Here is an 11,556-nt window from a genome sequence, read left to right as displayed (position 1 = left end):
TTCAGTTGATTTCTTCAACTTGAAAGTGCTTCAAATAGGCATTGCTTCAAAAAACACTTGTCGCGATCCCTGCACATATAATACAAGCAAAGGTAAGACCGGGAATGGAATAGGTAGAAAACTCACCTTCTAAAGGAAGAAAATAAAAATAGATGGAAGTATAAGATGAAATAAGGATAAAACATAGTCATGCTCTGCTACATAGCAAGCTTTCGGTCACAAAAGAGATATATAATCGCTCAAAAGTCCCATGCGAATCACCCAGTTTAATTAGATTCAGGTATATTTTTCTCCCCCATTTCTCATGAATTTTTTTAGCTGGTGTAAGTGGGTATTTTCAAGCAAAGATCCTGGGAAGTATTAAGCTTCCTTGATGAATTTACATTGGTTTATTGCCTTGTAAAGTGTTGTGCATCATACAAACTGAGTGTTACAGTAACTACAAAATCCTATAATTCATGAGGGGGAAAAAAACTACTTTGAGAGTACAGAACAAAGTCCAGTCAGCAATAACTATTAAAAAAATAGCCATACTCTGCTATAAAACAAGCTTTTCAGTCACAAAACACCGTGAAAATCAACAAGTATAACCCTTGTATCCATTTGAGCCTCACAATCCTATAATTCATGAGGAAAAAAAAAAACTATTGGGAGAGTAGAGAAAAAAGTCCAGTCAGCAATAACTAATAAAAAAAAATAGCTAACTCTGCTTAAAATAAGCTTTTCAGTCACAAAACACCATGAAAATCAAAACACCATCTTCCAATGTATCCAAAATATCAATGTACAAAACAAAACATTCACAAAGATACTACCACATACCTAGTGAAAGGAGCAACATCACGAAGCGATATCTTCCGCTTCCTCTTCCTCTTCCTCTTCCTCTTCCTCTTCCTCCTCCCCCTCGTGCAGTGTACCCATCTATTAGAACCAATAAAAATTTAGTAATAATCGGAGAGAAAATTGCAACATAGAAAGAAGAGAGTATGTGCATATAGAGAAGAACTCAAAGTCAAACCTTGGCTTTCTTTTTACATGTTCTCAGATTATGTCCCAACTCCCCACAACCACTACACTTCCGTTTTCCCATCTTAGATTGGGAGAGCTCTAATGAAGATTGCAAGCGTGATGCTTCCCTCGGCCGGCCCTTGGTTTTCACAACTTCAGGGTTTCGAATACATATCCCAGGTGCCTGAGTGAGAAGAGAGTTAGACTGCACTTGGCTGGTAAATACTGGTACGTGAACTTGCCTGTCTTTCTTTCTCTGCTCAATCTCAACCACCAATCTAGAGTAAAATTCATCCAACTTCTTTAAAATAAAGTCGTCATTATCGAGTTCCTCATCCACTATTCGTCGTTTTGTCATTACGGACCACCTTCTAAATGGGGTTGTGCCTTCGTTACCTACTTGACTTGTAGGAACTCCACCCAACAACTGATATCTAGCGTCAATTGTCCATCTCCTTAGAATGTAACGCTCGGAAATGAAAGTTAATTGCTTCTGGTCAAATACGGCCAGAATATGCCTGCATAATATACCTGAAGTCTCAAACATGGCGCAATCACAAGTCGCACTAACACCATCGAAATCGTTGTACACAACCATACACCCTTTTGACATTTCATTATCCCCACGTTTCCTTCTTACATTGAAGGTAGTCTCGTTGCCAATTTTACTATGTTTCTTGCCCCAATATAATCTACTACCATTAAGCTCAGCCAGAAAAAGGCCAAAAATTGTCCTTGTATAGTATTTCCCAGGATCATCTTCCAATGGGCTACCTGTAGTCATTGTCGCCTTTGAATTTTTTGACTTGAAATCCTCTTGTGTTTCTTTCCTACGACGGTCAGCAAGCGCTTTCTCATATTGATCAACAAAATCACGCAGAGAAGTCTTCTGGTTAACAAAACCATCGAAGAAAGCATTCATGCTTTCACTGCGCTGACTAGAAGTCATGCCTGCAGTGAAAGTACATTTCCAATAGGCCGGGACCCAGTGAATCCTTAGCTCCCACATCTTACTTAGCCAATCATTCTCATCAATTTTATACTTCAAACATAATCTTCTCCATTCCATCTCACATTCATCTATATCACCCGTGTTATACCAACGGTAGTAATCCTTTGGAAAGTCACCATCTGCCTCTCTCATTGCAGGAACATGCTCAACTAGGTGCTTTGTTATGTGCCGGGAACAAAACCGATGACGTGTATTGGGGAAGACATTCTTAATTGCATTTCGCATTGCCACATCCATATCGGTAATAATAGTTCCTGGAACTTTTCCATGCATACATTGCAGCCACTGCTTAAACAACCAAGTGAAGGTCTCCTCAGTCTCATCGGCGAGGAGTGCACATCCAAACAATATAGACTGCCTGTGATGGTTCACCCTTGTAAATGGTGCAAAGGGCATCAAATACATATTGGTCCTATAAGTCACATTGAAGACAATCACATCGCTAAAGGTCATATAAGACTCTCTTGCCCTCGAATCAGCCCAGAACATAGATCTCAATGTGCACTCTGAGTCCAACTCAATAGAAAAAAAGAAGTCCTGCTCTTCAGCTCGTTTTCGTTGGAGACGCTCGGCCACTATCCCAGCGTCTAACCCCATATTGTTCTTCTTCTTCAATCTCAAATGGGACTGCACTTGCTGTGGTGAGAGAACACCATCTGCGCCATCGGATTGGACATTAATGACTTTTGCAATTCCAGCAGGCTGCAACCCAATTCCATGGTAACTATCCATCAAATTTTTAACACTCTCCTTCTTATATAGTCGGTTATGTGAACGATGCATGCGTCTTCTAAGTGGAGATGTGAGTTCATGTGAATGTTCATCTTCAATGACTGACACTATCCACTTCTTGTCTTTCAAGTTAATCGCCATCTTCGCCTGACAATCAAGCCTAGCAGTGCGACGCGGAATCACTTCCTTACCAGCCTGTCTCTTATCAATAGGGTCTTTCTTCCCCTCCTTGTCGCACACATACTTTCTGAATATTACTTGATTTGTCTTGGTCGACTTGTTTGTACTAGATTTGCGCACTCCAAAACCTTTACTCAGGGCATAGGTATTATAATATACGTAGGCACCGTCAAAGGTATCAAACACCTGGCCAACAAACGGCTTCTTCGCTACACTCTCCTCGCCATTCCCATCATCAACATCTTCTACTTGATCACCAAAAATTAAGGCGTGTTCATCAATATCATTTATCGATAAGCCGCATGCTTGCGACACAGCATCCTCAACAAACCTTGAGGATGTGCCACATACTTCGTCGACAGGAAACACAGGAGCGGGAGACAAAGAATCATCCATCAAAGGTTACTCTATAACAACCAGCCATAACCCAACAAACCACCAACCATAAACCAGCAAACAACCACCCAGAAACAACCAAACCACCAGCAATAAACCAACAAACCACCCGCCATTAACCACCAAACCACCACCCATCAACCACCAAACAAATACCCAAGAAACAACCAAACCACCAGCCATAAACCACCAAACCACCACCCATAAACAAACAAACCACCACCAACAAACCACAAATAAAAAAAGATCAAAACAACATATTTGAAGTAACAAATACCATGCATTTAAAGAACTGATATGATACAATTGATACCCTCAATCAATTTTTACATTTAATTTTGGGTCCAATAATCAGTATTGAACTCAGCTTTGGACTCACGGATGAAAAAATGCAAAGAGTGACTTAGCAGAGAGAAAACCCCAACTTACTTAGAGAGTACACAAAATGGAGCCTTATGAATTTTGAGAACCAATTGGGAGTCCATAACTGATTATTGGACTCAAGACTCAGAACCGGTTCTCAAAATCCAAAACCAACAGACCCTTAATTGAAATCATCCTAATTGATTGTGTCGATAAAAAGATATGTAGAACTAGAGATGACTAGAGGGTATTAAAAGGATTGAAAAATATCCAAAGAGATGACTAGAGGGTTTTAAAAGGATTGCAGGAATCCATACACATAAATCCATAAAAACATCAACCAATGCAAGACTTAGAAATAAGCGATTTCCATTCAAAAGGTATTGCAATTTAAAATTCCATCAAATAGCCATATAGAACCAATTGGGAGTCCATAACTGATTATTGGACTCAAGACTCAGAACCGGTTCTCAAAATCCAAAACCAACCAAAATACATCCTCAACTAAAACCCCTAAAGAACTCACAAAAATTAGGGTTTTGAAGGAAAACAAAAACAAATAGATTAGAAACCCAAGTGAAGAAGAAATATAGATTAAAAGGAAAAATAGATTTAGGAAAAAAATGAAAAAACAATAAATAGCTGAGCTTACCTGGTTTGGATCCTCGTGAGTGGAGAAGACGATGGACGAAGGGGAAGAACCGTGGACGAAGAGGGAAGAGGGAAGCCCAAAGTTGGGTCTCGGCCAAAGCTTTCGTGGTGGAGGAAGATCTTTCCGCCGCGGTGGAGATAGAAATTTCCGTCGAACAAAACCAACCAAAATACATCCTCAACTAAAACCCCTAAAGAACTCACAAAAATTAGGGTTTTGAAGGAAAACAAAAACAAATAGATTAGAAACTCAAGTGAAGAAGAAATATAGATTAAAAGGAAAAATAGATTTAGGAAAAAAATGAAAAAACAATAAATAGCTGAGCTTACCTGGTTTGGATCCTCGTGAGTGGAGAAGACGATTGACGAAGGGGAAGAACTGTGGACGAAGAGGGAAGAGGGAAGCCCAAAGTTGGGTCTCGGCCAAAGCTTTCGTGGTGGAGGAAGATCTTTCCGCCGCGGTGGAGATAGAAATTTCCGTCGAGGGTTATGGGAAACCCTAGTTTTTTGTCCTCTTTGTTTATGTACGATTGAAGAGGAAAGAGGGAAAACGCAGAAACATACAGAAAAAAAAAAACCCTAGCTTTTTCTGGTTCGTTTTGGGAGTGGGAGAGAGAGAGAGAGAGAGTTACGATACTTTTCTTGTTTATAAAAGAGCATTTACGAATGGAAGGCATTTACGACATAAGGCAAAGCAAATTCGAAATAAGCTGCGCAGATAGATATATGCGCAGCTGTGCAGAAACACTTCTCTCATATATATATATATATATATATATATATATATATATATATATATATACAAATTGATGTTTCCAATGAATAAGAAATGCCAAACAAAATATAAATTACCTGAGTTTATTTCAGTGAAGATAATATGTCTTCACATTTTTAGGGCCCTAAACGACATTCCACTGCCACTTAAACCTACATGGCAATTTAAGGAGGTCCATAGGCTGCCATATTGGGGTGTGATTTTTTTTTTTTTTGTAGGTAAACTGGGACTGAACCTCCAACCTCCGGGTTGAAGAACAAAGCCTTGACCATTGACCTGGAGGCTCAATCTCATATTGTGGTATGCTCACATAAACATAATTGTTACGATTGGAAAGTCAGTTCCATCTGTGATAATTTTTTTACGAAAATCATAAAGCTATCACTAACCTAAAAGACAATGGAAGACCTACACGTGTATGATTTTACTATTCCATTGTAGAAGAAATTATCCAGCAAATTTTATGAACTGAAGAAAGATATTGTCGATAGGATGCGTTGATTAAGAAAACAACAAAAATAAGCAATAACATATGCGTCACAGTCCTATCAATGAACTAGTTATCATCTCTTCCCACTAAGTGCGTGTTTGACATACCGTTTAAAACACGGTTTGGTGTTTGAAACACCGTTTGGGAGTGTTTGGGTGCGCAGCCACCATTTGAAACGCCGTTTGAAACACCATTTTGAACCCTCAAAACCGCATTTTGCAAATGGAGGGGGACGTCTGTTTGCAAAATGCCGTTTTGAATGGAGTTTTTGGGCTGTGGGTTTTTACGTGTTTGCCCTCACCAAAACTCATTTTTACACCTTTTGTTTTGCCCTAATCCTCCCTCTCTCTCTCTCTCTACAACTTCCCTAAAACAATGCCCTTTTTGGTCATTTTACCATTAAAACTCCGTTTTGGGGCATTTGCAACCAAACATACAATACCTCCATTTGTCGTTTAAAACGATGTTTTGATTTGGCCAACCAAACATGAAGACGCCGTTTGGCAAAACACCGTTTTGCAAAACGGGATTTCAAACGCTATTTCAAACGGTAGGCCAAACACACCCCAACTCTACGAGATAACCAAAATAACATCCAGGGTTGTTGTTTGTCAAATAAAAATTTAGGGAAATGATTTCAGTGCTCCAATGTTTTGATAAACGTGTGCGCCCATGTTTGTCGTGTAGTATTTAAAGGGCTTTGAGCTTTTTGTGAACCGTAATATTCCTCTAACAGCTCTTTAAATTCTACATGACAAACATGGGAGCACATGTTTATCAAAACATTGGAGCGCTGAAATCATTTCCCAAAATATATTTTAACGTTCTAATCTTTCAAAGTTTTACCTTTTCTCTCAAACTCAATCCCTAATCATGGAAATATCCCTAGGTTCGAAACCCACGTGCTCGTAAGTTCCTTTTTATGTACAACTACATCGTGCGGCCTAAAAAGTTCCCTAAACAATGTTTGCTGAGAGGCTTGCTTATGCATGTCTTGTAATTTTGGTGACCGGTTTGAGCTGTTAATCATCATTCAATCTATAGGCAAATATCTTCTTTACCTTGAAGCTTCCTCCCACCTCGACCAACAAAAGCACTTAGAAGAGGACCGGGTAACCGTCACATACGTATGTGATATAAAAGAATCACTAGGTTTAAGAGAAATAAAATTGAATGAATCAAGACAAAATGATTGAATGAATCAAGACAAAATGAAGTTACGTAGTGTTAATGAAGTAGTTTTCAAATGATTTCCCTTTTTTATACTGTCTTCCAATCTTTTGACGTACTCCTTGTCTATATGTGCAACATACCTATCAAAAAAAAAAATTAAATGAAGCTTTACCTATATATAAAAAAAAGGGGGAAATTATTAAAAAAATGCAAAGTTGTAGTTTTATTGTGAATCAAGGGTAGACATTTCAAATTCATAAAGTAGGGGATGTCAGGTACGAAAATTTTGGTTTTGGGACAACTATACCCCTTGCTTTTCCCACCCTTTTCAGAGGCTCTAATCCCTATGTTTCTCACCTACCCATATCATCTTTTTGTTTTCTTCTTACCTAAGCCTTCCACAAGCCTTCTGACGTGAAACTCCATTGGCAACGTTTCCAAGCTCCATTGCCATTGTAGTTTTGAAAAACAACTCCATTGCTAACGTTTCCAAGCTCCATTGCCATTGTAGTGTTAAAAAAAAAACTCCATTTGCAACGTGGTAAAGCTCCATTGCCTTTGTAGTTTTGAAAAAAACTTCATTGCCAACGTAATAAAGCTCTATTTCTACTGGTTTCCGTCGGATTTCCGACGTCTATTTCGGACTTCCGACTCGGAAGTCCGAACCAACCTTCGGATTTCCGACGAAAACCAGTACATTTGCCATTTCTACTGGCTTCCATTCGGAAGTCTGACCATTGGTTCGGACTTCCGACTTGGAGTTTAAGGCAGGGTTCCCTAGTGGTTCCAGGGTAGAAAATGTGGTTCCCTAGTGGTTAAGGGATATAAAATGTGGTTCCCTAGTGGTTCCAGAGTAGAAAATGGGATTCCCTAGTGGTTCCGGGGTAGAAAATGTGGTTCCCTAATGGTTCTATGGTATAAGATGTGGTTCCCTAGTGGTTCCGGGGTATAAAATGTGGTTCCCTAGTGGTTTCGTGGTATAAGATATGGTTCCCTAGTGGTTCTGGGGTGATAAAATGTGGTTCCCTAGTGGTTTCGAGGCATAAAATGTGGTTCCCTAGTGGTTCCGAGGTATAAAATGTGGTTCCCTAGTGGTTCGAAGGTATAAAATGTGGTTCTCTTGTGGTTCCGGGGTAGAAAATATGGTTTCCTAGTGGTTCCGTGGTATAAGATGTGGTTCCCTAGTGGTTACAGGGTATAAGATGTGGTTCCCTAGTGGTTCCGGGGTAGAAAATGTGGTTCCCTAGTGGTTCCGTAGTATAAGATGTGGTTCCCTAGTAGTTCCGGGTTATAAGATGTGATCATTTGGAACAAACTTAGATGAACCACTTATTTGATCAAGGGTCTAGGATAATCTAATCAAACTTATGGATCCCATATTTCTTAGGTGGGACACAAGTGGGGCCCAGTGAACATAAACCATTTATTTGTTTTGGCCCTAGTGTAGATAGATAGGACTTGCTTCCAAATTAGTTTCCATAGGATTATCTGAACCATTAGGATTATAAAGGGTTAGAATGAATGGATCCCATAAAAACAGCCTTAACAAATCATAGGGTGAGTTTGGATTGCAGGTATTGGAAATAAGAATCGGTATTGGATTCCTTTTTAGTGGATTTGCGCGTTTGGGTTGTTTTGCGAAAAGGAATGGGTAACGGGTTTTGATACCAAGCAGAAATAAATGGGGAAAAAATGGGGCGTATTGTTTCCCACCTAAGGAGGTGGTATTCTGATTCTATAAAAAAGACGCGCCCTTCTCACGCATCACACGATTGTCATTCCTCTCTTCTCCCCTCTCTGTTTCAGCACATGGTTGAGGGCAAAGTCTAGATGTTCCAAGGCATGTTTCGCTACCCTCCATTTTAGCAGAGCCGCTAACGAGAAGATGGGAGAGCATGTTGTTAGGGTTGAAAAATCTCTCACATGTAGGGCCCTTAATAGAGGTCATGTTCTTTCCAACAAGTTTACATTCCCTTGGTGCCGAAAGCCTGCACTGACCTTGCATACCTGGGCTTCGTTAAGCTGATTCATGGCCTGTATACAGATTTAGGACTGCTTCGAATGCTCTTGTTGGAAATTCCCATTGCTATCTGTAGACACCCCATTTTGACCATACCCTAATCCCCCCTGTTTTCTGCTTGGCACCCCCCTGCCAATATAAAAAAAATCTTAAAATATACGCTTGAGAGGGCTGTCCAGAAAAGAGAGGGGGTGTGCCTCATTTTCTAGAAAAAGGGAGAGATGAATGGCTAGGATGAGGAGGGAAAAACCCTAGATATAAAACTCCACGGGAGCTCGTGAATGAAAGGGAGCCATTTTTTTTTTTTTCTGAGAAAGGTGGAGAAGGGCAGCTGCAGAGAAAGAGGGAGGGAGAAGAAAAAGGGAGCCGCCGACTCCGGCCGTGCCACCTCCGACCACCATCTCCGGCCTCCTCATCCTCGCACCCACCACCACTCTCACCGTCCTCCTCCCCCTCTGCAAACCCCTAATCCGAACCCCATCTCCGGCCGAAGCCCCACCCTCATCCCATCACCATTTTCTTCTTTTCCTTTCTCCACCTCGACCACCACCACCGTCCTATCCGACCACCAATCGCCACCATCTTCCACCTCTGTAACCCACGGCCGAAACCCATCTTCTCCGACGATTCTGCCGGAAATCCGACCATCTCCACACCACCGTTCGACAACCATTCCCTCTCCTTCACCACTCCATCATATCACCGACCCCATCTTTATCTTCCTCCACCCCCAATCGGAAATCCGAAACCCAAAAAAAAAACCCATTTCTGCAACTTTTCCGTCACCGAAACTCCACCCTCATCCCACCATCATTTTCACCTTCTCCATAAACCCAAACCCACTTCTGTTTCCTTTTCCACAAACCCCATTCCAGCCACAACCTCCACGGAATCCGGCATCATTCTCACCGGAAATCCGATCGGCCGGCCACCTCCATCCTTACCCCCATCCCTTCAAGCCACCACCTCCACCACCTCGATTCCAAGTTGCTCCACCACTATTACCCAAACCCACTTCAACCTCCATCTCTATTTGATCCCATGCCCTTTAACCCTTCTCTGTAAAAAAAAAAGAAAAGAAAAAAGAAAGCCGAGTGTGTGAAGCTGGGTTTGAGAGGAGATTGTAGTAGGGTTTGGTCTTTAAAGGACCTTTGATGGCCTTTGTGGCTTCATTTTGAGCAAGAGAAAGAGAGGGCTGCCATTATGGGTTTGAGGAATTAGCAAAAGGAGCAGAGGAGAAGAAGGTTTTTTTTCATGTTTTTTTTTTTACAATTTTGATCATCATTGGCCGTCGGCTCCACGCCGTCTCAATTCCGGTCACCAAATCCAACCGCCGGGATCCTCGACCATTAATCTCGACAAGCTCATATTCGGGTAACTCATTTGCAATACTCCACCTCCGTGGCTGCTTGAAGCTAATTTTCATTCTACGCCTTTAATCGCTTTAGAAAATCTGAAGTTGAGTCATAATGATCCCAATGTTTGAATTGTTTTGCACTAAGAGTAGGGTTTAATTTTTAGGATTACCCGAAGCTGTTATTTTAAGTTTCTCTTGGGAAGAAGACAGGGATAGAGATTTATTTTCTTTACAGTTTTCATCGCAGTTTCTTCTTCGAGGCCTAGTTATTGGAGTTGTTTAATGGTGACTCTTTCTTTGTAGAATGTTCGCATTTAGCTAGATCAAGAGGGCTGACTTGACCCCATTCTCTTTCCAATGTGAAATTTTCTTATCTTGTGAATGGCGATTGGGGATCGAACCTAGATCCTGGGGGCAGCCCATGTGGTTTAATTCTGAAAAATATCTGGGAAAAGATAGACCTGGGGTAGCACTGCGTGACCAGCATAAGATGGGTCATATGTTGGGTGTTTGTATTGCAATTGTGAAAGATTTGTAGCTCAATGTTTTCGGTTCCACCCTCTATCCTTCCTCTGCTTGCAGTTGTTACAACTTGCTTTGCTTGGATTATGGCAAGCGCTATCCAGAAGAGGTTTAAGGTCTTTTCGACCCACCTCTTATATCAGTCTTGTCCTTGTCAAGCAATGACCTTGTTCATCACCGGTCCTTTCTCAGTGGTTCTTTGACAAATGAAAATGTTTTGCTTTCATGTGCCCCCCTCGAGTTCTGGTTTTCATTATTATATCTTGCCTTGCTGAGCTTATGGCCTTCTTGGTTAAATATTTTAGATATTTGGCCCCATGCCTGTTGGCATAAGAGGGGAAAAGTTAAACATATTTGAGTTCAGAGGATGCACAATTAATGCACGCATTTTCGACCCACCTCTTTTTCGCATTTCATTTGCACTACCATGTATATGAGAGCATAGAAGCATAGAGGATTATGGGTTACCCATTCTTGGTCATATGTTAGCTTCAATTCTCATGTTGGTTGTACAAGGCATCCCTGGCAGTATCACTTTACAGGCACCCACCTATATCGGTAGCCTTTCTTCATTTGCCGGGCGATGAAGGCGCTAGCCCAAGCCCATCCTTAGGGGACTCGCTCAATCCAAGTAGCGCTCCCCTCTTTTGTTTAGTAGGCCTACCCAGCCTTTTGGATTTCTTTTAACCATTTTTTTTAAAGAACCCTTCTCTGGGCAATGATGAGGTTACTTGGAGCCCGTCTTTATGTTTTGTGGCTCACCGCTTCGCACTTGGATCTGCACAAGTTGATGTCCCCTGCATGCACTGAAATTTTTACTAATTGGAATTATCATAATCTTTTGATATTTCTAATACTCTTCTTATCTTAAGCATTG

At 41.0% G+C, this 11,556-nt stretch overlaps 1 protein-coding gene across 1 annotated transcript; it reads right to left on the bottom strand.

The window, feature by feature from the left end:
* Nucleotides 1–840: 840 nt before the first annotated feature.
* Nucleotides 841–3,328, bottom strand: LOC143891025 (protein FAR1-RELATED SEQUENCE 5-like). Its single transcript, XM_077395683.1, has 2 exons — nt 1,019–3,328; nt 841–921 (listed from the first exon to the last, which is right to left on the bottom strand). The coding sequence occupies exons 1-2, from the start codon at nt 3,326–3,328 to the stop codon at nt 841–843; spliced, it is 2,391 nt and encodes a 796-aa protein (XP_077251798.1).
* Between the last annotated feature and the right edge of the window lie 8,228 nt (nt 3,329–11,556).

The sequence above is a fragment of the Tasmannia lanceolata genome, unplaced genomic scaffold (assembly GCF_043159265.1).
Source record: "Tasmannia lanceolata isolate RefF3 unplaced genomic scaffold, GAP_Taslan_0.1 ptg000013l, whole genome shotgun sequence".
NCBI classification, from domain to species: domain Eukaryota; kingdom Viridiplantae; phylum Streptophyta; class Magnoliopsida; order Canellales; family Winteraceae; genus Tasmannia; species Tasmannia lanceolata.
The sequence above is the reverse complement of the archived record's forward strand: the minus strand, read 5'-3'. Positions and strand labels throughout refer to the sequence as shown.

Bases quoted from the DNA above. Each gene is read 5' to 3' on its own strand.
- LOC143891025 (XM_077395683.1), bottom strand. From the start codon at position 3,328: ATGGATGATTCTTTGTCTCCCGCTCCTGTGTTTCCTGTCGACGAAGTA. The intron at 922-1,018 runs GTTTGACTTTGA...TGGTTCTAATAG, and splicing joins CATGTAAAAAGAAAGCCAAG to ATGGGTACACTGCACGAGGG.